The 24,758-nt window shown below is 42.1% G+C and overlaps 1 protein-coding gene across 2 annotated transcripts in view; it reads left to right on the forward strand.

Moving 5' to 3' along the window:
* Positions 1–24,758, forward strand: part of NRG2 (neuregulin 2) — a 188,342-nt gene that overhangs the window by 156,344 nt on the left and 7,240 nt on the right. For both annotated transcript variants that reach the window (XM_063130135.1, XM_063130136.1), the window contains exons 6-8: positions 19,769–19,871; positions 21,845–21,968; positions 23,929–24,056. In XM_063130135.1, coding sequence (XP_062986205.1) covers positions 19,769–19,871; positions 21,845–21,968; positions 23,929–24,056 — 355 coding nt within the window. The remainder of the gene's footprint in view (positions 1–19,768; positions 19,872–21,844; positions 21,969–23,928; positions 24,057–24,758) is intronic.

A 24,758-nucleotide genomic window follows, 5' to 3' on the forward strand; every position in this document is an offset into this window, starting at 1 on the left:
AAGTTGGCATCAGAAAGGGCCTTTGTTTCTGTCTGTTTGGATATCATGCTATCTTGTTTCTCTCTTTCTGGTTTTCTTTCTTTCGTTAGGTGTCCGAATGAATTCACAGGAGACCAGTGTCAGAACTTCGCAATGGCCAGCTTTTCCAGTATGTCTCTTTCCACTTCTCTCTTCTGGTTTATCATAGCACACTGTGTGACACCTTTAAAGCATCTCTTTTCTGATTTGAAGCCTTCGTTCTCCTGCCGTGTGATTGAATGGTTATTGATAAACAGTTCTAATCTGAACAGAAGTTACTAGTGGTGTATAGTCTAGGCAAAATCTAAATCTAGCAAAGATTGAGTCAGCTTAAGACACTAGTTCTGTTGAACACCCACCCCAGTTCATAGCTCATGAGATCACATAACATAATGCAAGGGAATTTTTGTCTTTGTCTTTGGAGCTATAGCAGTTTGGTCATTAGAGGAAGTCTGCACTTAGTTTTGAATTAATAAATGGCCACATTTGATCCTCTAAGGGCCCACCATAGTGGCACTGGAGCAAACAGTGCACAGCGTAACAGCGAGGCATAAAGTAACACTGCAGTGTGCCAGGGCTGTAAACCTAGGACCCACATAATGGCATTTTAGACCAAAATTACAGCACTGTTGCTAGGCCCAGTGCCTAGATATTCCTGCGCTGACTCACCCAAGCCTAAATACCCCTTTGGTAGCACAAAGTGTGCTGTGCAGATGCTTGGAGACAGTGTTAACCCCTTGGACACCCAGCCTTTCAGTAACCTGCATAGCAGCATATTCACTTAGGCTTTTCACGGTATTTGCTTTTTCAGAAGTGACATTCACCCTGAAGCACATGTTTGTACTCAGTGATGGTTTTGAGTCCAATTTGGAACCTTTTGCTTTGGGACCAAGTTTGTAGTTAGTTCAAAAATGCTGGATTAAGAAAGGCATTTGGGGTTTGTTTGTTTTTTAATGCAAAGGTGCCTGCTGAAATAGAGATGTAATAACCAAATAATCTTTTGATAGCATTTTTCATAAACGTTGTAATAGGTGAAACTATACTCTGCCTCTGTTTCTTTAATTTCAACATGAAGTCTACATTTACTAAACTGTAGCTCAAGAAAAGCTGATGAGCTCTATCAGATGAGTGTTTTATTGCACGCTCATTATTGGGCACTCTAGACTTATTCGTGCAACAAAAAAAACAATCCCAGTAAGTCCAACTTATTTTTAAAGACAGAAATTGCCACTATCTCCTGCTATGTGCAGGAGAAGCAGCGTGATCAAAACGGCCCTCTGAATGGGCCATGTGCACATTGTTTACTTCCTCTTTCAAAAAAGGAAGTAATGAGGAACAAATGCATAGGCAGAGAACCAATGGTAAGCAAATGTGATTTTCCTCCAATCTTCTTAGTTAACAAATGGTTGTCCCAAAATATTTTGCCAAGGTAATCTAGGGCTATATCTCTCTTCAGTGTTTATTACAATTTTTTTAAAAAATGCCTTGTTTGTAATTAAAAGATACAAAAGCAAGCAAAATAAAAAGGCCAGAAATGAAAATATAAATATAAATCAGAATTTAATACATGATGTAAGCAGACAAAATGAACTACATCTACTTAGTGCTTCCACGATCAACATATACTACTGGGACAGTAGATTCCAGAAGTAAGTTTTACAAAAATGAGAGTCATATCTGGGTAGAGAAAACATCAAACAACAAGAATAAAATTGAAATGAAAAAATAATTCTTATGCAGAGAATTTTTTTTAAAAAAGAACTGTATTTTTGGTTTCCCCTACTCCTCTCTCTCTAGGTAGCACACCTCTATCCAGATTTGAATACTGGGAGATGGCTGGGCTTCCAGGATCCATAACATAATTGATATGGCCATCACATGTCTTCTGTGTGGCCAAGCTTTTGTTATTTCATCAATGGCCATACAAATGGGAAAGAACCTAAAAGTGTATATATAAATGGGAACCAAGCAAATTGTTCCCTACACAAGCGTGATGATTAGTTGACAAATGTAGCAAGAAGAGTGTTGCCATCAGTGCTGAAGATGCAGAAGATCCAATCTTTCTTCTAATTGGACAAGAATGCCTTGCAGAATAATTTATTTATTTATTTATTTATTTATTACATTTATATACCGCCCCACAGCCGAAGCTCTCTGGGCGGTTCACAAAAGCTAAAAACAGTAAACATTAAAAGTATACAAAATTTAAAAACCATCAGAGATATAAAAACAACAGCATAAAAACAGCAGCATCCATTTAAAACAACAGTTCTGGGGTCCATTAAAAAACAAACTTAGCATTGTTCAATGCTGTTAAATGCCTCGGAGAAGAGAAAAGTCTTGACCTGGCGCCTGAAAGATAACAATGTTGGTGCCAGGCGAGCCTCATAGGGGAGATCATTCCACAGTCAGGGGACCACCACCGAAAAGGCCCTCTCCCTTGTTGCCATCCTCCAAGCTTCCCTATATCAGCCTAAGAAATAAAGTATGGGAAACCTGGAGCCTATGCGCACACACACACATTCTAGATACAGTTTTTTAATGCTTCAGTATTAAAATTCAACATTCACAAAAGGATTCACTCGGAGGAGGACCTTAGATGTTGAGCGCAGTGTACGGGTAGGTTCATAGAATCATAGAATCATAGAATAGCAGAGTTGGAAGGGGCCTATAAGGCCATCAAGTCCAACCCCCTGCTCAATGCAGGAAGAGCATTGTCGGGAGAGGCAGCCCAAATGGCTCATAACTATTTATGAGCTGCTTTGGAAATGTCTGTGGCAATTCTTTTCCAACATCTGACTGAGAGCAAATGAGGTATTCCATGGCAGGCCAGGGGATGTTCAGGGACTGGCTGTAGATCCTGCAGAGAGCGGCAGGGTTTGGGTACCTCAGCGATTCAGGCACTGGGACTCGCTGAGATGCAGCTTAGGGTTGTTCTGTAAATGTGATTGGGCAACTATCAGCTACTTGAGATAGAGAATGGGGCAGCTAGATTTTGTTATCTAAACTTTAGTATGGGTTGCACATTGGAATCACTGAAGTTTAATTATGTAATAATCCTCAGGTTGAAACTAATATTATTCTCTTTATGAGCTAACTTGCTGTGTGATTAAGAAGATATTATTGGATAATTGCATCCTGAGAATTGATGTATATCCCATTATTCTCTTCTACTAACAGCAAAGGAAGAGGAGTGTGTGTGTGTGTGTGTGTGTGTGTGTGTGTGTGTGTGTGAAATCAAGGGCAAGGGCAGGTGCCTGGAAGATAAGTTCTAAACAAGCACAATATGTGAGCCTGTAGAGTGTGTTTACTGCTAAATTGACAGGGCACCCTAACATAGCATTTCCAAGACTTCTGCTGCATGAGTCAATTTGTAAATGACATGAATCCTTTTTTAAACAGCGGGAGGAGTTGAGTCTAGAATTTCTTTAAAACAAAATTCACTGAATTACATAACCCTTCTCTGGGGGATGGCAGCAGGTTTTCTAATAGTTTGCATTTATGTTGAATGTTAAAGTCTTGAAAGCACCTCACATATATTATGCCAATAACCTTTACGTAAACCTTATAAGACTGGCCATTTATTAATAGTCCTATACCATCCTCATTTCTTGTCTTCATGTCTTATCCAATGGTTTATTTATTTATATTTATTTATTTATTTGTTACATTTATATACCGCCCATAGCCGAAGCTCTCTGGGCGGTTTACAAAAGTTAAGAACAGTAAACGTTAAAAGTATACAAAGTTTTAAAACATAAAAACAGTATAAAAACAACAGTATCCATTTAAAAACAACAGTTCTGGGGGTCCGTTAAAAAACAAACTTAGCATTGTTAAATGATTTTAAATGCCTGGGAGAAGAGAAAAGTCTTGACCTGGTGCCTAAAAGATAACAGTGTTGGTGCCAGGCGAGCCTCATCAGGGAGATCATTCCACAGTTGGGGGGCCATCACCGAAAAGGCCCTCTCCCTTGTTGCCATCCTCCAAGCTTCCCTCAGAGGAGGCACTCGGAGGAGGACCTTAGATGTTGAGCGCAGTGTACAGGTAGGTTCATGTCGGGAGAGGCGTTCCATCAGGTATTGTGGTTCAAGAAGTGTGCTAGGCATAGAACATAGTCCATTATTCTTACAAGCAAACAGTGTTGCCCTGCCATTAGGCAGAATGAGGCAGCCACTTCAAGGGCAGAGAGGGGTGGCAAAGACACCATTCTCTGCCTTGTTGAAGGACAGAGCTGTGTGTGTGTTGTGCAACATGCCCTGTATCCACTAAGCTGCCCTGCTGCCCTCAGGTGTGGTAGACCTTGTTGCCTCTCCAGTGCTGAAGTTAAGATTCAACTGCCGGTCCAGTTAGCTTCTGCAAATGGAATGGAGCGTGATGCCATTTTGTCTTTTACCTCAGGCTGCAAAATGCCTTGGGAGAGCCATGCAAGGAACTAGGGGGAACCTAAAGCTGAGACAGTGTGGCGTACACTTTCCCTCGCTTTTTATCTCAGACTGATATCAAATCTGTGGATAAGATCTGAAAAAAATGCAGGGGAGATCACTTGAGGAGGGAAGCAAGCCACAGACTACAACTAGTCACAATAGGGATTATGTATGCATTATATAACTTGAGAGAATTAAACATATCAAAAACAATGAAGAGAGATTATTTGAACAATGTGAAGTCATCCTCTCTCTCTCTCTTTCTCTCTTTCTTTCTCTCTCTCTCTCTCTCTCTCTCTCTCTCTCTCTCTCTCTCTCTCACACACACACACACACACCAGTATCTGTCCCTCCCTCCCTCCCTCTTTCACACACAATATAAGTTATAAAAGATCCCCTCAAGTTTCAAGTGTTATCCCTTCATAATGAAAATGTTCCAGACTGCTGTGATGTTCTTCCTATGAGGATGCCTGAAGTTTGGGAACAACTACTGGAAACATTGCCTCTTTCCACAGGCTGTACCATAGTGCCTTGGGGTACTGGCTACTTTTTGCATGACATTTTAGATGTGCTAACCCACTTGTGATATTTCTGTGGTACAAATGTACCCTCAGGCCATGTTTTCCAAACATTTAGTGTGTACAATTAGGGCTAAACATATTTTTAATCCTGTTCTTGGATCCTCTTTTTAAAAACTAAACTAAATTAACAACAGCCATTTGGGGGTTGGGGAGGATCCAGATTGGGAATGTAGGGGGAGGGAGATCTTCCCCTTTTCAATTTCCTGCTGAAAATGTCCCCAGCTGCTATTTGTAGCAATTAGCAAATAGCAGGTTTGGTGGGGGTGGGGTGTCAGTAGGAAAACAGTAGGCCGATAACAAAATAGCCAAGATAACCTCCAAAGGAGGTTGTGTTTTAGTTAAATATATCGGCCACAATCAAACAAAGTCTATGTCTGCAGGATGGTTCTGCTTTTTAAGATCATTTAGGACAGGGGCTTGCGGGTAGTGGCCTCATCTTGGTTGCTATTGTTGGAGGGAAACTGGCTAACCTTTTGTTTCTGCAAGGTGTTTCCTTTGTCTTGTGGTCTCTCTTGTTTGTTTCTCTTGTGGTGTGGATAATGCAGAATGCTATTTATCGGAGACAACACCCATTCTTTTAACGACTCTAGGTTTAGTCAACAAATTGATTTCTTCATTCAGTATAGATTGTGAAAGATGCCTTACAGCCTGATCTTCGTAGGCATATTATCTCTCAGAAGTAAGTCCCTTTGATCTCAAGAGGACAAATGTGTTTAGGATATGGCTGAAAATCTGTCTCCTATCAGTTTTGTTTTGCTACAGATGCAACTGTTCAGATGTCAAGTTCAGTTATCCTCCAGAAGTTGTTCAGGGGTTGTACTTTAATATTTGTGCTTGACATAACCAGACTCTTGTGTATATACAGATCCACTACCTGGATTTGTAAAACAGACTTGCATGTACAAATCCTGTCCTTCAGTTTTGCAAGAATAGTGAGCAGCTAAGATCTGTCTAGTAAAAATAACTCTGGGTATGTGTGTTTTCCACCCACCCACTCAAACTCTTAAAATCACCATCCAGATCCTATTAGAGGTGCCTCTTCTTGATAAAAGTTCCTAATTAACTGCCATTAATCTATGCAAATCTGTCTAGACATTCCTTTATATAATGTTGGTGTTTTTTATACTGATGACAATACAGTATTCTTTGTTATTGCTCCGGTGATAGTAAACAGAGAAAGCAAAACTGCGCTAACTACAAAGCATGGTTTATGTTTTTTTAAAAATATTTGGAAATCTCTTTCTTACAAATGTGTTTCTCTTTTCTCTTTTTCTTCTTTGTTCTTTTTCTGCATTGGCAGAGCATCTTGGATTAGAATTAAAGGGTATGGAATAAACCATTCATTTGTTAATCAGACACCATTAAGAACTGCTTACAGTCTTTCACATTGTATTTTTACAGCTTTAATGGGATGACTAAAAAATCAGCTGTTCTGTTCTTTATTCTGGCACGATTTGGACAAAGAATATTTCCTAAATTTGTATTATTTATAATATTTATATTGCTTGTAAAAACAATATGTATATTGTATCTAAATGAAAGATCTGCAAGTATTTATTGCAGCACTTTTTTACTAGCTTTCATGGGAAACACAGCTCGCTCGTGGGGCACTACTAGGCTGTAATAGGAACTGATCTGTGGCACTTTTCACTTCAGGCCCTGCATCCTGCTTGGAAACTGAAAAGTTGGCCAGGTCAGTTTGAAAGATCACCAACTGGTGCAGTCATTGTAGTGGGCGAACACTCCAGTAAAGAACAGGGTAGTATTCAGGGAATTAGGAAATTGCAGTAATTCTACTGAGCCAGCCTGGCTCTGAAGCAATAAACATCACAACCAGGTCAAATTTTCTCTCCCCCTTTGCCCCACCTTAATTAATGTCATGTTGGTTTGGAAGAAATTAATTGCAAGGAGAAGTCCAGGTGGGTAGGTATATTGAGTTTATGGCACAGCAGCAGCTAGACTAGAGCATATGCACCAGTGAGGAGTTCAGTGAAGTTTACGACGAGTTTTTCTACCCATGATGCAAAATGAGCTGGCAGGCCTTGGTCACAGACTTCCAGATTATACAGCCTCCAAGCGGAAGTGAGGTGGGTGTCATCTTGAATATTCTCATATTAAAATCAACAACCACCTCATTGTATGTAGTAGACTGAAGGAGAAACCACATTTTATCCATTATTGGATCTTCCAACATGCACTTTTACTTATATGTTAGGGTGCAGATTGGATCAGAAGAGCAGCACTACAGGAAGATATATCTAACCTTCCCCAGACACCATTTTCATTATATATATTGCCCCCCTCCTCACCCAGGGCTAAGACTGTCAAGAAAAGGCTATGCTAAGCCTTTCTGTCTGATGTGCAGGCCCCCGTCTTTATGGAGGCACTTTGGCGCCAGCAGGTGCCTTGCACCCACACTTGCCTTCCTTCCCAGCATCTGTACGGGAAGGAAGGCAAGTGCGAATTTTCCAGCCTGGTGCCTCTTGAAAAGTTAAAAAACAAAAACAAACCAGGGGGAGGAAAGAAACAGGGCTGTTCCTCCGCCCCCTTTTTAAAAAATTTAATGAGCTCTATCTGCAGAGCTCCACAGATTGATATAACGTGGAAACCAGAGGAAAGGAACAAGGCAGCAGAGGAGGACACGAGAGGGACTGAATACGTCTCCTCCCTCTGGCTGCCCATTACCCTTTGTTTTAATTTTATGAGCTCTATCTGCGGAGCTCTGCAGATTCATATAATTAAAAATAAAAATGGGGGGAAGGAATGAGGCAGCAGAGGAAGACACGAGAGGGACTGGAGACCAAGCAGTGCCTCCTTCCTCTGGCTGCCCATTCCTCCCCACCCACGTGCATTTATTATTGTTATTTATTTCTGCGGAGCTCCGCAGATAGAGATAATAAAATTAAAAAGGGGGAGGAACAGCACTGTTCCTCTCCTCCCCCCTTTTTATGTTTTTTTTTTCTTTACTGTTTTTAGAGCCACGGGGCTGCCTCCACTGCCAAAAAAAGTCTGGGTAAATGCCCCTGGATGGCTTCTCAATAGCGGCTGCATCATGTAGATGACCTGCCGCTACTCCGAAGCAACCCTGGGGCAAACCCTTCATGTAGATGTGTCCCTGGTCTAGAATGTGCAGGGAGTTCTTTTACATGGGGGTACATTCAAAAATATCCCCCAGCTGGGGTCTGTAGTGGTACAGTCCAGGATCATACCACCTCAGTCTGCCACAGGGGTGCCAAAGGAGCATTCTCATGCGTTCATTGAACACATGATGGAGTAGTGGGAAAAGCGCCCACTGTCCATGTCCTCAAATGGCTGAATTTTCGATGTTAATGGCAAAAGGTTTCCTATGTGTACACAGCCAGCCAATGAGGGGTCCCAGTTGGGTGGTGAAGCCCTGTGTCTGTACAGCTGTGTATGTACGCACCCTTTCCCATTAAGACTGTATGTATGGCCACTGGGGGAATGGCCAGCAGGCACACTGGCATCAAGGGAGCATTCCCAGTGGATACATTTCTGCTACCCTGGATCTCATTGAATGTATGAGGAGGCTCATTTGAACTCCCATTATACCATCTACTAAAAATGTTTACTGTCCATATTGGTTTCAGTAGGAACCTAGCAACGCCTGATTATTATCAACCCTATATACTAGCTCCCAGTCCATTTCCTGCCCCTTTCTCAATTTCCACAATATAACACCCACTGAATACTCACTGAAAAGTGTACCAGTTTTAAGAAGGGACAAATATCCACATGTTAACTTCGCAAAGAATAAAATATGTATGCACATATTCAAACCTGGATCTTCTGAATATCTCCTCCTAAGGCTAGAGTCTCGGGTATCTTACTTACCTCCTGTGCTCTTCTTGCTTCAAGCTGAGGTGTTTTTTAAAAAAATTACGTCTTTTTAAAATTACATCTTTCACTAGAACAGCCATGATAATAATGCTGCTATCCATGCCTGATCTCTTTGGATGTGTTATAAAACATTTTAAAATAGCAAAAATTGTGTCAATGCCTAAATCTTGCAAGAAGGACTGATGGATGAGGATCGTGAAAGCCAGACCATCTCAGTGTTATGCTGGCCAAACACCCCAGAATAATCGAACAGCTGTGTGTTTTTTAATCCAGCAGCATCAGAAAGACAACTGTGCCACAGACATGGCCTAAGACTAATTGAATTCAAGCACATCTGGTGTTGGTCCAAGACATTTTCCTACCTCAATGGAGCCCAAACAGCAGCCCCTCCACTCACTAGGGCCAATACTTTGAAAGGTTTTGCTGCACCATTCAGGCATCAGTTCCTACTTTCATCTATCCCCCATCACAATGCTGCCTGAAGCAGCTTGCCTGACACTGCTACATGGCAAGGCCAGCCCTGAATACATCCACTTAAATGGATTCTGGATCACAGAATGGATTCTGGATCACAGAATCACAGAATGTTGAAACAGAAATGGATTTTGTTTCAACTACCTTCCTCCATACATTTCCCCTACATTTTATTTCATATATTAGGCAAAGTGCTAAATATGTAGTTCATTTTAAGACCCTTTCTCTGCATACACCACAAAGACCCATTTGACCTTTGATACTAACAAATACTTCATTCTTTTACAAAGTGACATTGCATGGATGGGGTTCATATACTGTACCTGGGCAGCCCAGGACACAGCTCTGAGCTATCCCAGCATCTGCAGACCTCAGGGTTTACTTTGTGGCAGTGTCACAAAGCTTCAGCCCCAGAATCTGCTTTTTACACCAAGACATTAGTCATGTAAAGCAACGAGAAAGAAAATTCCGAGTAGCGTTCCCTCAATAATTGTTTATTAACTAGCTAGCAAAAAGGTTTGAAAGCCAGAGACCCTGCTTTCTGGGGCTGCTTGAGTCCCTGGTATCACTCTTAAGACATGACAGACCTGCAAGGAAATTGGACTGAAGGTCCCTCCAAAGCCACCTGTGCCATGTCTTCTCACTGGTTCTAAGGGATGCAGCAGGGATGGGCAGTAGTTGGACAGGGACATCCTAAAGTCCCTTCTCCCCGATCTTGCAGCTGATCTACATCCTTGCCAGAGGTTCTCACATACTTTCTCCACCTCCAGGTCTGCAAATGAACCCAGCAAAGCAATGCAGGGGTAGAAGTATGTAGGAAAAGAAGTATATAGAAAAGGGATTCTGGAACATCCAGTGTCTAAGAAAACCCCGTCATTGATGACAGTGAAATCCAAACGCTTGTGTTCCAAGCAGGCTTGCAGTAATACCACTGCCTGTCCTTTCACTTCTGTGTAACGTGGTTAGAGCTTGGTCATAGTGTTTGACTCTTATTTACCAAGACACTGAGCATGCAGGAATTTGCATGTCCTGAGCTCCCATTTATAAGGAAGTAAGGTGAGTGCTTTCCAGAAGCAGGGGGTATAGTACTAGTAGGCCTTGTAGAACCAGCCAAGTTCTTTTGGAGTGTTTGCCCATGTTTCCAAATTGCTACAAAATCAGCCAATATTTAATAATAATAACTTCAAACTGACCCCTCCCAGCAACAAGAACGGGTTATTCCCAGTACCTCCCCACCAGTCCCTTCTTTTTGATGGGAACTGAGGGCTTCTTCCTGCATTTAATTTTTTGTGTTCATAGGAAGGCCACCTCCCACTCTGTGTCCTGTGCTGACAAAAGTTCTGCAATTGACTTCGTCTGCAATCCTATATCCATTTACCTAGGAATGAGTCCTAATTAATTCAATGGGACTTACTTCTGAGTAGATATGCATAGGACTGCACTGTAAATTATCAGACCTTCACAAGGAGGCACTTTTCTGTGAATGAAAAGCGTAGTGTGAAAAGTGCCCTTGAACTGACAGTAGAATCAAACCAGTTCTGCTGATTTAAATACATTTTGAAATGACATTTGGAATTGAGGATTTTTGACATCCCTTCTTAGCTTACACTTGTGTTGCTTTTAAAAAAACAAACCTGTTTCTTTCTAGGCTCACTGTTATGCAATAAACATCTTTTGCCATCCTGTTTCTTCTTTTCACCCTTCTCCGTAGCCATGTGTTTCCTGTAGTACCCATGGATGACATTACTTCACATGCTCTTAACACAATAATTGATATATGTGTATATAACAATATCAGATATATCCATCACATGAATAGAAGTGTTACCAGACTGTTGTCTGAATTTCTTCCTACCTAAGTGAATTTTAGGGGGGAAGTTTTTTGCATTGCCTTATGCTCTTACTGTCATTGTCCAAATTCATGTAAATATGCATGTTATAAAATTGTCTCAGGGCCAACCAATATAATTTTTGCTAAAGATTTCTGTTTCTACTACCGAATAGTATCTTGCTCTTTCAAAGTATCATCACTACGTGGTAACAGATGCAACAGCAATGGAGATTTAGTCACGAGTCTTTTATTGTTGAAAATTGTTGAAGATTGATGGATTTATCAGTCCATACATACAACTATTTATTTAATTTATTTATTTTAAAAATTGTATTTCACCCTATTTCACTGGGATCTCAGGGCGGTGTGCAGATAAAATCAGAACAATGTAACTATGGTTCATGTCAGATAATGTGGGAGAAATAAATTCACAAAGAAAAATATGAACATAATAGTTTTGCTCCTCCAAGTTAAGCAACTAATTTCCAGTGGTAAATTCATTCTTGGTGCGGACAAAGTTTTTCAGCATCAAGAACTATATTCACCAATTTGAGAATTAACCCTTAGACACATTCTTAAAGAATTGTATTACGTTTGGCTACTTTTGTGTAGAATCCAGCTTCATTTGTATATCACGCCATGATAACAATTCACCATAGTAAAGGTTTACTTGCTATTTGTTGAGATGCAGCATTCCCAGCTGTAAAATATAGGTTGCCTGACATTTAGAAATTTTCTCAAATGCAGTAAATTGATTACTAATATACTAGTTAGTTTCTGTGCCAAAAGCAATATTGCATTTCCTATGCAGATTATGATATAGACGCTGGCAGTCTGAATATGAGTCTGTTTTGTATGTGTTTTTTAAGAAATGTGTGATATATGTGATAGACTAAAAAATGTTCAGTACTACCTCGAATCCATTAATTTCTGAAGAAATCAATGAGAGAGTCTTTACACTAGGGACTTGCGTCAGTCTTACATGGGAAGGAGGCTCTTTAGACAGCATGTTGTAAAATGGAGGGTGCAAAATGGGAGCCATCTTTTATAGTGCAAGCTGTTATCCATTCAGATTTCTAGGTTTTGCAAGCAACATTTCATACAATTTAATTCATGGGAATGCTCCCACCATCTTAAAACCATAACTTGCACTGGGTTCATGTACACATGTCTAATATTGAGAATATGGTTGCAGCATGGCCTGCTTGTGTGTCTCTCAACAGGCAACATCTACATGAGACTGTCTCTCAGGAGCATTGTCCAGATTTTAAATTGTAATGCAAGTGTGACCCATACGCACTTCAAGGGAATCCGATGGGTCTCCAATGTACATCTCAGCTGTGCAGGATGGATCTATTAACAGCACAGTTCAGAGTGCAGGGGAAGAGTTCTGGGGCTGGCATGGGACACATGGTCTGCACAGTTGGTGAAAAGGCTTTTGCTTTTTTTTTTATGCACAGAAAACTGACAAGGAGATATTGCTTAAACCTTAGTACAAAGGGAGACTCCAACAGCTCAGTTGAAATGAGACAAATGGCTTTTAATAAAATACTGGTGCTTCGGCTGCCTGATCTCATTGAAAGTCGCTGTGATTTGCCTCCTTAGGGTTAGATTTACACTCCTTACACACTCCCATTTTCAAAAGCAAGGTATGTATTTGTGAGCCTTATGCATCTGCCAGTTCTGGCAGGTGAAGTATAAACTTTTTGGAAAGGTAGCACAGTAGTTATGCTGCTAATCTCCAGGCATTTTCACATTTGAGGTTGACACTGACTCTTGCTTTAATAGAGTTTGTAATGAGGATGTAAGATCTACATTGTTTAGAAAGTTTATTCACATAATAAATACCTCTGATTGACTTTCTCTTCTGCACAGTGTTCTAACGTTAGCAGGAAGGAGGCTCAAGGGAGAGTTAAGCCAGATACATGAAAATGTTCTTAAAGCTAGGGTTGACATCCACTTTTTTGGAATGGAATTTGAGCTGTAAATTGTTTAGGACATCTTGGGAAATCTTGGCAGTCATAAATGTCACTATTGCTATAGATCTCCCAGGTCATAAAGTGTAGAAGGATCTTTCATCATATGTCAAGCAGAAGCTGCCAATAGTGTCAACTGGTGAGAATCTCCTGGGTTTTGAGCTACTTACCTTCCTGAAGGTCAGGTCCTGATCTGTACATCGCCTCCACTTATTTGGATGACTTGAAAACGACTCTGGAGGTTGAAAGAGTGCTGAATGCTGAATTTTTCATGAACCTCTAAAGACATGAGTTGCATGTGACAAGATTGAAATTTGGCCTGTCAAAGTATTGAAACATCAGACGTCCTCTGTTTTTCAGCAGTATGCCTGTGTGTTTGAAATATGTATAGCCAATAAATAAATAAATAAATAAGCATAACTGAATGGGGAAGGCAAAAGGCCACAAAGAAATGCCTCTCCTGAAAGCTCCGATCTGCAGAAACCTTCCTATTGACTTCATGTTGGATCAGGCATAAAACAGAACACCAGATCAGCCATCAAGAGCTATAAAAGGTGCCTCTTTACCAAAAAAAAAAGTATCACTCCTGTTGATATGCTGCATTTTAAACTTTCCAGTCCCACAAGGAGTTAGTTACAGTCCATTGCTGGCAATAATAATAATAATAATAATAATAATAATAATAATAATATATTTATTTATTTATTTGTTACCCGCCTCTCCCTCTGGATCGAGGCGGGGTACAACACAAATAAAAACACTGTAAAATACATACAACTAATTCAAACGTTTAAAAACAGTGCATCATTAAAAGCAGCACACCGTTAAAAAAAGGCACCTTAAATAGGCAGGATGGCAAACAGCAGCAGCTATGCCAGGGCAGGATCTACACTACTGCTTTAAAGCGCTTTATAACAGTTATAAAGCGCTTTAACTGCCTTAAAGCACTATAAAACTGTTATAAAGCGCTTTAAAGCAGTAGTGTAGATCCAGCTCAGGAGAACAGGGCAATGCCTTGCCATCATTATAGCAGCCTCACCAACAAATCCACAGTGCCGCACAAATATTTAGTTCTCTCTTTAAGAAGTGGAGAAAAATCATGCTGGCCATTTGCAACAGGTGTATTTGGCCTCAATTAAAAGTCTTTAAGAATGAGCGTACCTGAGCACTTGTATGCATCCCTGTAGAAAGCATTTAGACGGCACAAACCTTAGGACATCTTCCATTGTCATTCTCTAATGAATGGTGAAAGAAGAGCTATTCTCTTCTCTCTTCTGGCAAACATGAGTAAGTCAAAGGTCGGAATAGACACAAACTTTTCCATTCGCATCACAGCAACATTTACAGTTCCTCAGAAGCAAGAGCCACTCAGTTCAGTCAGTAAAGGTGCAATCCTATGCATGTTTAGACAGAAAAATGTCCTACAACTCCCACCATACTGGCTGGGGCAAGCTGGGAGTTGTAGGACTTTTCTCGCATCTAAACAGGTGTAGAATTATACCCTAAGTGTATTTAGGCGTGCACCCTAAATGTGCTATAGTATGTCTTTTGTCAAAACAGTTTTCTTGGTACTGAAAGATACTGGTTGCACTTTATTTATTTATTTATTTATATAGCACCATCAGTGTACATGGTGCTGTACAGAGTAAAACAATAAAATAGCAAAACCCTGACGCATAGGCTTACATTGTAATAGAATCATAATAAATCAATAAGAAGAGGAAGAGAATGCACCAAACAGGCACAGGGTAGAGTAAAACTAACAGTATAAAAGTAAGCTCAAAATCAAGTTTTAAAAGCTTTAGAAAAAAGAAAAGTTTTTAGCTGAACTTTAAAAACTGCGATTGAACTTGTAGTTCGCAAATGTTCTGGAAGAGCGTTCCAGGCATAAGGGGCAGCGGAAGAAAATGGACGAAGCCGAGCAAGGGAAGTAGAGACCCTTGGGCAGGTGAGAAACATGGCCTCAGAGGAGCGAAGAGCACGAGCGGGGCAATAATGTGAGTTGAGAGAGGAAAGATAGGAAGGAGCTAGACTGTGAAAAGCTTTGTAGGTCAACAGGAGAAGTTTATATTGGATTCTGAGGTGAATTGGAAGCCAATGAAGAGATTTCAGAAGTGGAGTAACATGGTCAGAGCAGCGAGCCAAGAAGATGATCTTAGCAGCAGAGTGGTGAACAGAAACCAACAAACTGATGTGAGAAGAATTTGCATTTGCCCATGCTTAGACTTTATGGCAGCTCTGGATAAGACACAGGCAAATTCTGTAGTAGAGCAGACCCGGGCAGGGGAGACCTCTTGACTTCTTTTCCAACCTTTTTACTGAATACTGTGTATAACCTGTGTAAAGTGGAATATTTTAACATATCAGTGATTAAAGGCAGAAGGCAATTTCCTAGACCTTCCCAGCTTCACAGTTATATATAATTTAGGCCCTAAATTTTAGGGTGAACATAATGAAATTGATTTAGAGCATGTTATTTCTTTTATTTGTTCAAATTATTCACAATATTAAATTCCACAGCACAGCATCTTTCAGACTCTTAATGTCATGACTGTTTCATTTGTATAAGTGTGGACAAATAAAGGTGTTCTTAGGCTCTTATCGTGGAATAATAATTTAAAAGTCCATGGGTAGCAATCCCTCATTTCATGTTGGCCTCCCTATTAGTTCACACAGCTTTTCTGCCCAAGTTCCTTCAAGGAAAAGATTTCAAAGAATTGAAGTCGTCTGGAAGACTAATTGGGCATTTTATCTTTCTTAAATTATTTGCAAAATGAAAAACAGAAAAAAGAGATACAAAATGTATATGTTGCTCTATTTGTATATCTAAATAATTATTGTATTTAGGAATATTTTTGAGAAACTGGAACCTTCAATGTTCCAATAAACTAAAATGTGCTATTGTTTCATATAGTGAGGGGCAGAGAAAGACTGATAGACTTTGTACAAAGTTTCTGTTTGGGAAGGAGTCTTCCCACTTTCGGCATATTCAGTGGCATAATTCTTTTCTCTTATATGCAATTATAACTGAATATTATGCATGTGTACCTAACAAGTGTAACTTGAGAACTATTTGAAACAGGAGAAGAACCCAATGACTTCATTAATTTTAAAATTTATAATGCCTTCTCTGTAGCCTTTGCTAATTTACATACCCTACTCAGACACTCCATTCACAAACAGACCATTCACGCTCTAACCCCTTTTCACATCTGTTGTCCAAACACCTACCATTATTACACCACTTGTACGATTCACACAGCCTAGCAGATGATCCGTGCTTTGATTTTGCTGCACTCTGTCATAACTTCTCCCCACCCCCACAGATTGTCTTTCGAGTACATGCCAAGGAAATAAAAAGAATCCAAGTTAGTCTTGATTATTTTAAGTTAACTTTTTAAAGTGTCCTTTAAAAGACCCATGCCCACCATCACTTATTTAAATGGCTTGCCTGTTTTTCAGACTTTAAATAGCCCCTATAGCAGAGCTTTCCAAACTGTGTGTCGCGACACATTAGTGTGTCAGCTGTAGTGTGTAGGTGTGTCACGTGAAAGTAACAAGAAACCTCTGAGGCCACAGCTAGACCTAAGGTATATCCTGGGATCATCCAGGTTTCACCCCTGCCTGAGCACTGGATCCCCTGTGTGTCACCTAGATGAACAGGTTTGACACATGGATGATCCAGGGATAAACCTTAGGTCTAGCTATGGCCTGAGTCTATGTGAAATAAGCAATACCAACTTGCATGCATTTTTACGCAGCAAAGGTGCCGATCAGTAAGGTGCATGAGTATATTCCCCTTCCGTCGTATCCGTGTATGCACACCGCGGTCGAGGGATCATACAGGTACTGCGCATGCGCAGTATGCATAATCGGGTCAAAACAGCTGATTCCGCATCACTTCCGGTGACACAGCTGCACCTGAAGTGACGCATTCGAGAAATTCCATGGGTCCAGTTTTTTGATAGAACACCGTCTCAACCGCCGCTCGATCACAGCTCGACAAAATTGGTTCAATGTGAAAAGTCTTGGAAATGTACGTTATTTTCTTGCAAGTCATATATTTTTTAAAATATAAATGAAAGGTTTTCATGAGATATGTTGTGTCCCCATACATTTTGTTATTACAATTTATGTATGTGTCCGTATCTCTTATAAGGGGTGAGTTTAACCTCTGGTTTGCTAGTAAAACTGAATTACTGTGTTGTGAAATGATGCATGTCTAGAAAGTGTGTCACCAACATGAAAAGTTTGGAAAGCTCTGCCCTATAGGTTCACTTTCTGACATATCTGCCTTTATCTAGCCAGAAATAATAAGATCTAAAATATGTACCTGAACTTAAGCAGTCAATGTTTAAGCAGTTTTGAAATGTATTTATTTATTCATTTATTCAAGTTATTTACACCCTTCCCTTCAAAATACTTTCCCAGGATAGCTTTACAATAAAAAATACAGTAGAACCAAAATAACAAAAGAATGCAACAAAATATCAGTGATAAAACCTAAAAACTGATGACAGAGCAGCATAAAAATCTATCACTGGAGATAAACCAGGGGTGCAATGAGAGCAAATGTGCTATCAAATTTCCAGTTTGTGGATAGGGACAACGGACAAGTTCTAATGGAGCCATTCAGTGGGAGTATATCCCACTGATTCGTAAATATCTTCACTAGTAACCATCGGTTTGCCAGGTACAATTGAAGGTGCTAGTGCTTATTGCTTAACCTTAAAGCCATATATATTTTGGGACAAGTGGCATGTCTAGATGAGGGCTTATCCCAGGGATCACCCAGGATCATCCCTGTGCATCCACATGATGCACAGGGGATCCCAGGGCAGGGAGAGATGATCCCTCCATTTCCCCGGGATAACCTGGACGGCTTTTCCCCCATTTTTCCCCCACAGTCTTGGGATCATCCCGAGACCGTAGGACTTGTGGGCAGCCATCCCGGTTTCGTCCCAGCTCCTCGCAAGTAAATGCAAGGAGCTGGGGACCAGGCATGGAGCTCTTCAAGCACTCCATGCCCATCGGGGGTGGGGAGGGGAGCGGGGGAGGGTTTTTTTAAAAAAACAAAATAAAAAAATCCTTACCTTTGCGCTGGAGTGCTGGTGCACTCCAGGTCCAGTTCTTTTTTAAAGAAATGACAGGCGCGGCGTCCTCCTTCCTCCCTAGGCACAGAATTCCACAGCCAAGGCAACATCACCAGGAAGGCCCTTTCCCTAGTCACCACTCATTGTATCTGTGGTGGTGTGGGAACATGGGGCAGCGCCTCCAAAGATCTTCATATGAACCAGGTGACCCATTAGGGACCCTGGTCCCAAGCTGTAAAGGTAAGCACTCACACTTTGAATTGGACCTTGACATGTACCTGTATAGATGTTTCATCCCTAGCAAAACAGGTTCCGAACACCTTGTTCCACTTAGCACTCTCACAGTGCTATTTTGCAAGAACTGCAATTTCTGAGCCACCTTCCATTTCAGTCAGATATTAAATAAATAATATCAGCAACCAGTTCCTGAAAAGTGCCATGTACAGGAGAGGGCAGCCAGATGTCTTACAAATACCCAAATAAAAGTGTGAGAGGCAGAGGTAAAAACAACAACAGCAACAATCATTGCTTAAGGATAATAGAAGGATCATCTACACCTAGTCCAGAAATTTCTGAAAGCCAGCACACTTGGGTGGACCCTTCTAAACAACCAGGCCTTATGAACAGCCATTTCACACCCAGCAGCCCACATAACTCATCAGGAGAGACATTTGTATATTTTCCTTCACCCCCTCCATTGCTCTCACAGCAACAAGAGAGGAGCAAGGGCTAGATGGTAGATTCACTACATGTTCCTCTCTCCTCTCAGCTGCTCCATGATCTTTCACATGCCCCACTGTCTGTTATTCACTCTACTGTACTTCTTAGAGGTACAGATATGGAGTTGTGGGGACAGGAAGTCTCCGGTCTTTTCCCTTGTGCTGCAGGTGTTCTGGCAGATTATGCGGCTTCTGTGACTTCCGAACGCTGTCAGAAAGTTAGGAGATGTTGAACTATAATATTAGACTCAGAGAAAAGTGTACGTCATTGATTCGGCGATAAAGTTAGATCTCAACAAGTGTTTCCACCGTCGGGTAAAATGGATTTTCTGTAATATTTGCAGGGCATTTATGAGCCTGAAAAGACCTGCTAAATATGTGAACAGTGCTTCAACCAATCATTGTATCATGAGAAGCAGCTCTTAGTTTGGACTACTATTATATATAAGGATGTGTACAAAGTGTGTTGTACCCAAAAGTAAGTGATATGTGGGACTATTGGAAAACATCTCAAGAGAACTCAAGAAGGAAAAGGATCCCGAAGTGGGTTGTGTTTTGTTTTGTTTTTTGAATTCACAGGTACAGGAAGTAGTGAAAGGAAAGGTTCGGACAGTAGAAAAGAGCATCTTCAGCTAATATTGAGACAGACGTATGAATTTTAGAGTATAGCTTAGCAAAAGAACTTGTTAGATTTTATTTCCTAGTATGAGGCTCGGTAGTTGTATATTCAGAATTTGCAGCTCTTATTTGAAATATATTTTAATTGCTCACTATTTTTATGTCCTTTGCAGAAGCTGAGGAGCTGTATCAGAAGAGAGTTCTAACCATCACTGGGATTTGTGTTGCATTGCTAGTTGTGGGAATAGTGTGTGTAGTAGCTTACTGTAAAACCAAGTGAGTGACTTTTATTCATACTAAAGAGAGCTATATACACATTGAAAGTTTGTGTCATTCTTAAGGTTCTAAAGGTTACTAGCCTAAGATACTTACTGTACAACAAAGTTCAACTTCCTTGTACACAGAGAAGTAAGAACAGAGTAGAGCAAAGGAAGACTAATCCCTTTGGCACTAAACATGCATATTGACTCGGAGCACTGAATCTGGAATGACATAATATGGCAGCCGGGTAGTCTGTATCAGCATCTAGTAAGCCAAGTATGACTTAAGAGTGCCACCACTTCTGATTTATCTCAGAGGCTACTGCATGCTAGGGCAGAGGAAAGCTTGTAGTACAAAATATACATTTTACCTTACTAAAAGTAGAAGAGGAGAGGAGGAAGAGGGGTGGTGGCTTGTGTTTTACTGGGTCTGTGCAGTGAATGAACAAACCAGACATGCAGACTTAGATAGGTTACTTAATGGCCAAAACTCGATTGAATTTGCCTGAATAGGATTGCTGGAGGCATAGGACATACTCCTTAGACAGCCCACCTGCCATCCAATTCCCCTTCCTGGCCTTCCTGCCTGGACCGTTGTTGGTGGATGGCAAGGTCAGGGCCCACCATGGCACAGACTGCTAACATGAAACCCTTTCCTGGATGTAGCAGGTTCACAGCCACCGAGCTGGCCTGGACTTAATGCCAAAGCCAGAAGATCCCTTAAGGGTATCCACACTGAGGGGCAGCAGGGATCCCAAACCCACTGAGCCTTGATTGGCTCAGCAGAGGTAGGGCTAGAAGGCAGCAAGGACGGCAATGGCCGTACGCTGCTGAGGCCCCTCATTTCAAGGGCCTTAAGCAGGCCAGAGTGAATGTTATCCCCCTCGCCCCTCTTTACTGGCCCTACTCTCACTGAGCCAATCAGAAGATGTCCTGCTGGGCAGCGCCATTTTTCCTGTGCTGGCACCAGCACCCACTTTCATCTGCCTCAGGCCCCACCACATATGCAGAATCTGTGGCTCCTTGGTAAGCAAGGGAACTTGGCTTTGGGGAGCAGCACACAGCAGCCGTAATAGACAGTTCCAGGCTGCTTCCAGATGGGTAGCTCCTAGTGCCGCCCAGCCTTCCATTGCAAGTTACAGGTACAGTTGCAATTGACCTTCTACACACCCACAATGAAGCTCGTTTTTCTCTGTGTACGTCCCACTGTTTGATCCACACTGATGGGTGTGACCTGGCCATGTGAGCGTGGAAGAAACAATAAAGCTGAACATCCACTTCTAAACCAATTTTTAAATCAGTTTCTTAAACTTGTGCTAAAACATTTCTTTATTCAGGCACTGTTGCACAAACATTTCATTGTTGTTTTAAGGAGCTAGGCTGAAATGTGTTTTAGCATCAGTTTAAAGAACAGAAGGATGTGGGGAATCAAACTTCTAAAATGGCATCAGCCAGAAAGGTTGCTCTACTGTCCCCCCCCCCATTTCAGACAAATATTTTAATAATTTAACACACACACACGTTCATGGAAAGTCACTCTGATGTAAATTACAACATGCGGAGAAAATGGGGCTAAGCAGAATGGTCATACTGAAGGGGGGGGCTGAATCACAGCTCTGAAGCAACAGGCGGCCCGGCCCAATATGTCCGTGCAGATGTAAAAACCCCACCTTTCAAAAAGCCAGAAGAGTTCTACCTACCAATAATGATCCTTCACCTGTGGCGATTGTGGTATGGTTCTGTGCACACATAGCCTACTTTGGCCAAGCTGCAAATCCAGATGAGAAATGGTAGAGAGAAACTGCTCAAATGCAGATGTTGCCCAAGACCAGGCAATTTTCCAGCCAAAGTTGTCTGAACAACTTTGCTCAATAGGAGGGTGCAGCAAATAGGGCCCGTCACAGTAAAACTGTAAACCTATTCCTGTCTGGATGTCTTTTCTGAAAGAATCCAAATGTAAGTGAATGTGTTAATCTGCTTATTCTTTAGAAAACAGAGAAATCAAATGCATAATCATTTGCGACAAAATATGTGTCCAGCCCATCAGAACAGGAGCCTTGCGAATGGCCCTAGCCACCCACGGCTAGACCCTGAGGAAATTCAGATGGCTGATGTAAGTAGCCTTTCTCGTGTGGGGACCACTGAGAAAATGCAGCAGGCGGAGAGGCTAGGAAAAAGGGAGGCTGGGAAGAAAGGGACCCACCTTCATTCCCTCTCCTCCATTTCCTTCTTCCCTCTCCTCCCCCCCTCCTCTCTCCTTTCCTATTTTCCTTCATTTCTAACCCTTCTTCCCTTCCTCAGCTTGGGCAGTGATAGTATCCTGGTGGTGCTCAGAGCCACTTATGTTGGGGAGGGAGACCAGATGTCTTTATGGGAGGACCTCACAGTCCAGAGCCGCAGAAGCTGCTCCTTCGACACCCTGCAGGTGTGTGGCTGCTGAGTGGGTAAGCAGCGCTTGGAGCGGGCTGCTCACATCATAACCCGCGCTGGGCCTGTGACCTGCTTAACAGCAACCTCATGCCTTCACAGGGTGGACGTAGCCGCCCCTGTGACTGCTGCTGCCTTCTGCTGCCTTTGGTCAAGTTCATGGCCTGGACCCCTCCCTCATGCAGCAACAGCAGAAGCCACAACTTATCACACTACCTGCTGCTGGGGCTTAAGTTTCCATCCTGTCTTTCTTTCCATTCATTCGCCCCCACTCTTCCTTGCAAACTTATTTGGTAGGGATGGAACAGACTCCTGCCCAACCAGAATCCAGGCTGGAACTACAGCTGTACCGGAAGCATATCTGGGCTTAGCCCAGAACCAGCTGGGTATGGTGGGTTCTAGTCGTGTTCTGGAAATATCAGTGTTCCGTGGGCCCTGCAATGCCCATCTCCCATAATTGAAGGCCTTCAGTTCCCCCGAGGGAACAGTGGTATTATGTACTCCCCATGCTAGAGGCGTCAAGGTAGGCAAAGCATGGCCATGCAGGCTGGGCCTCAACCCCATCTGCCCTAAGGCTTCCCACATGCCATTGCGCCTTTGTGTATGGAAGATCTCGGAGCATCCTCACCGTCCTTTTGTGTTTTGTTGGTTGGAAGAAACGCCTCGAACCTCCATCCCAATGGGTAGGTTTCCTGGAATGGTTCAATAAAGCAGCTTTTTCAGGACGCTACTTCCCTCCTGCCACTGGAGGGCAAAAGGGGGAAGGCTGTTGAAGTGTTTGGAGACATGGGGGTGGGAGTGACAGCCTCGCCCCACTCCTTGCCTTCCCTGACCAACTCCAGTCCTTCCCCAAACAGTGCTTCGATGCGAGCATGCTGACGAACCCTGACAGGCCTCCCCGTCTCCAGGCGTCATGGCGCATCACGAAGACATTTCTGTTTTTAAAAGCTTTTGGTTAAATTAATTGTTTTATGTTGTTGGCGTTCAATTTGTTTTGATGTTTGTATTTTAAGTTGTTAGTAAGTGTTCGCTTCAGTGGCCAGAACAGCTTGGGCTAGGCCACCTGGTGCCCTCTGGATGTTGTTGGACTCTAGTTCCCATCAACCCTGACCATTGGCCATGATGGAGCCCAACAATCTCTGTAGGGCACCTGGTCGCAAAGGCATTTCATTTGGTGCTGTTTGATTGGTGGAAAGGAATTTGGTGTGCGTCCCGCCACCTGTTATCCTTCAGAAAACCTTAAACATCTCTAAAGAGATCCTGCACCTGCCTGGGCGGTCCCACCCCAAATTATGCAGAAGGAATACCTGCATGGTGTCATCTTTGATCATGTGTGTTGGGATGCTTCTTTGCTACTCTGTGTTTTGCTGCTAGTCCTGGTCCTCAAATGGGGGAGGCCTGCCCAGAGTTTGGGATTATGAGGTCGTAGGCTTTCATAAGCATCACTTGTTGGCAATGTAATTTTTTCTGGAGGTTCTGAAACTGAAGAATGAAAGTCAAGCATATTTAGGACAATCTGAATTGACTAACCTAATTGTTATCCTCTGAAAATGGAAACCTAACATGCTAGAATTTATCTCAATCCTATAAACAAAGCAATATTATCATCTTAAAATTAATGTCCAGCAATTTGTGACTTTTCCCAGTATATGTCTAAAAATGTTCCTGCCACTGAGCACGTCATACGAAGAGAAACAGAGACCACCTTTTCAGGGAGCCGTTCCTGCTCACCATCACATCCCTGTTCCACAGGAACTCCAACTTCAAGCCAAAGGTACTGGATGCCAGTGCTCCATAGCTCCATTTTCTTCCTGGGTCATCTGTGTAGTTGTGGCCAGTGCTGTTATTATCTGGGAGGGCACAGAAGCCCTTCAGGAAATGGCATTAAGAAAATCCACCTGTAGTTTGGCCCTTGCAGACTTGTGGCCTCATTGCAGTGGCTCAGTTTCAGCAATTGACCTCTGCTTGTCCCCCGTGCTCCCAGGGACCTCTGATCTTTCCAGAGGCAGTTCGGGATGAGTGAGCACACTGATTACACACACTCTCTCTCTCTCTCTCTCTCTCTCTCTCTCTCTCTCTCTCTCTCTCTCTCTCTCTCAAGCTATCTCTTCAAATATTTCCGTTGAACTGTCAAAAAACCTGGCACCAATGGGAGCTTCCTCCCACTGCAAATAGAAGCCATGCCCCCCTCCCTCCCCCCACCAGTCTGGGTTAGAATTGCAGTGTCTCAAATGGTTAAATTGCCCCCTCTGCCTAGCACAGCCCTGTTCCTGGCTGAGGCCTCCCACAGTTGCTATTTACTTTCTATATATATATATATATATAGTCATATGATTAGCAATTGTGTGAGTAACCTCACATATAGTTTGGCCCTAAGCAGCATTTGAGAGTGAGCGGGCAGGGAGGAAGTTCGGCTTTCACATTAAAATACTAGATCAAAGAGATCCCATGCCCATGACTGTCTGAAAACTTAGAG

This window comes from Elgaria multicarinata, chromosome 7 (assembly GCF_023053635.1).
Source record: "Elgaria multicarinata webbii isolate HBS135686 ecotype San Diego chromosome 7, rElgMul1.1.pri, whole genome shotgun sequence".
In the NCBI taxonomy this organism is placed as follows: Eukaryota; Metazoa; Chordata; class Lepidosauria; order Squamata; family Anguidae; genus Elgaria; species Elgaria multicarinata.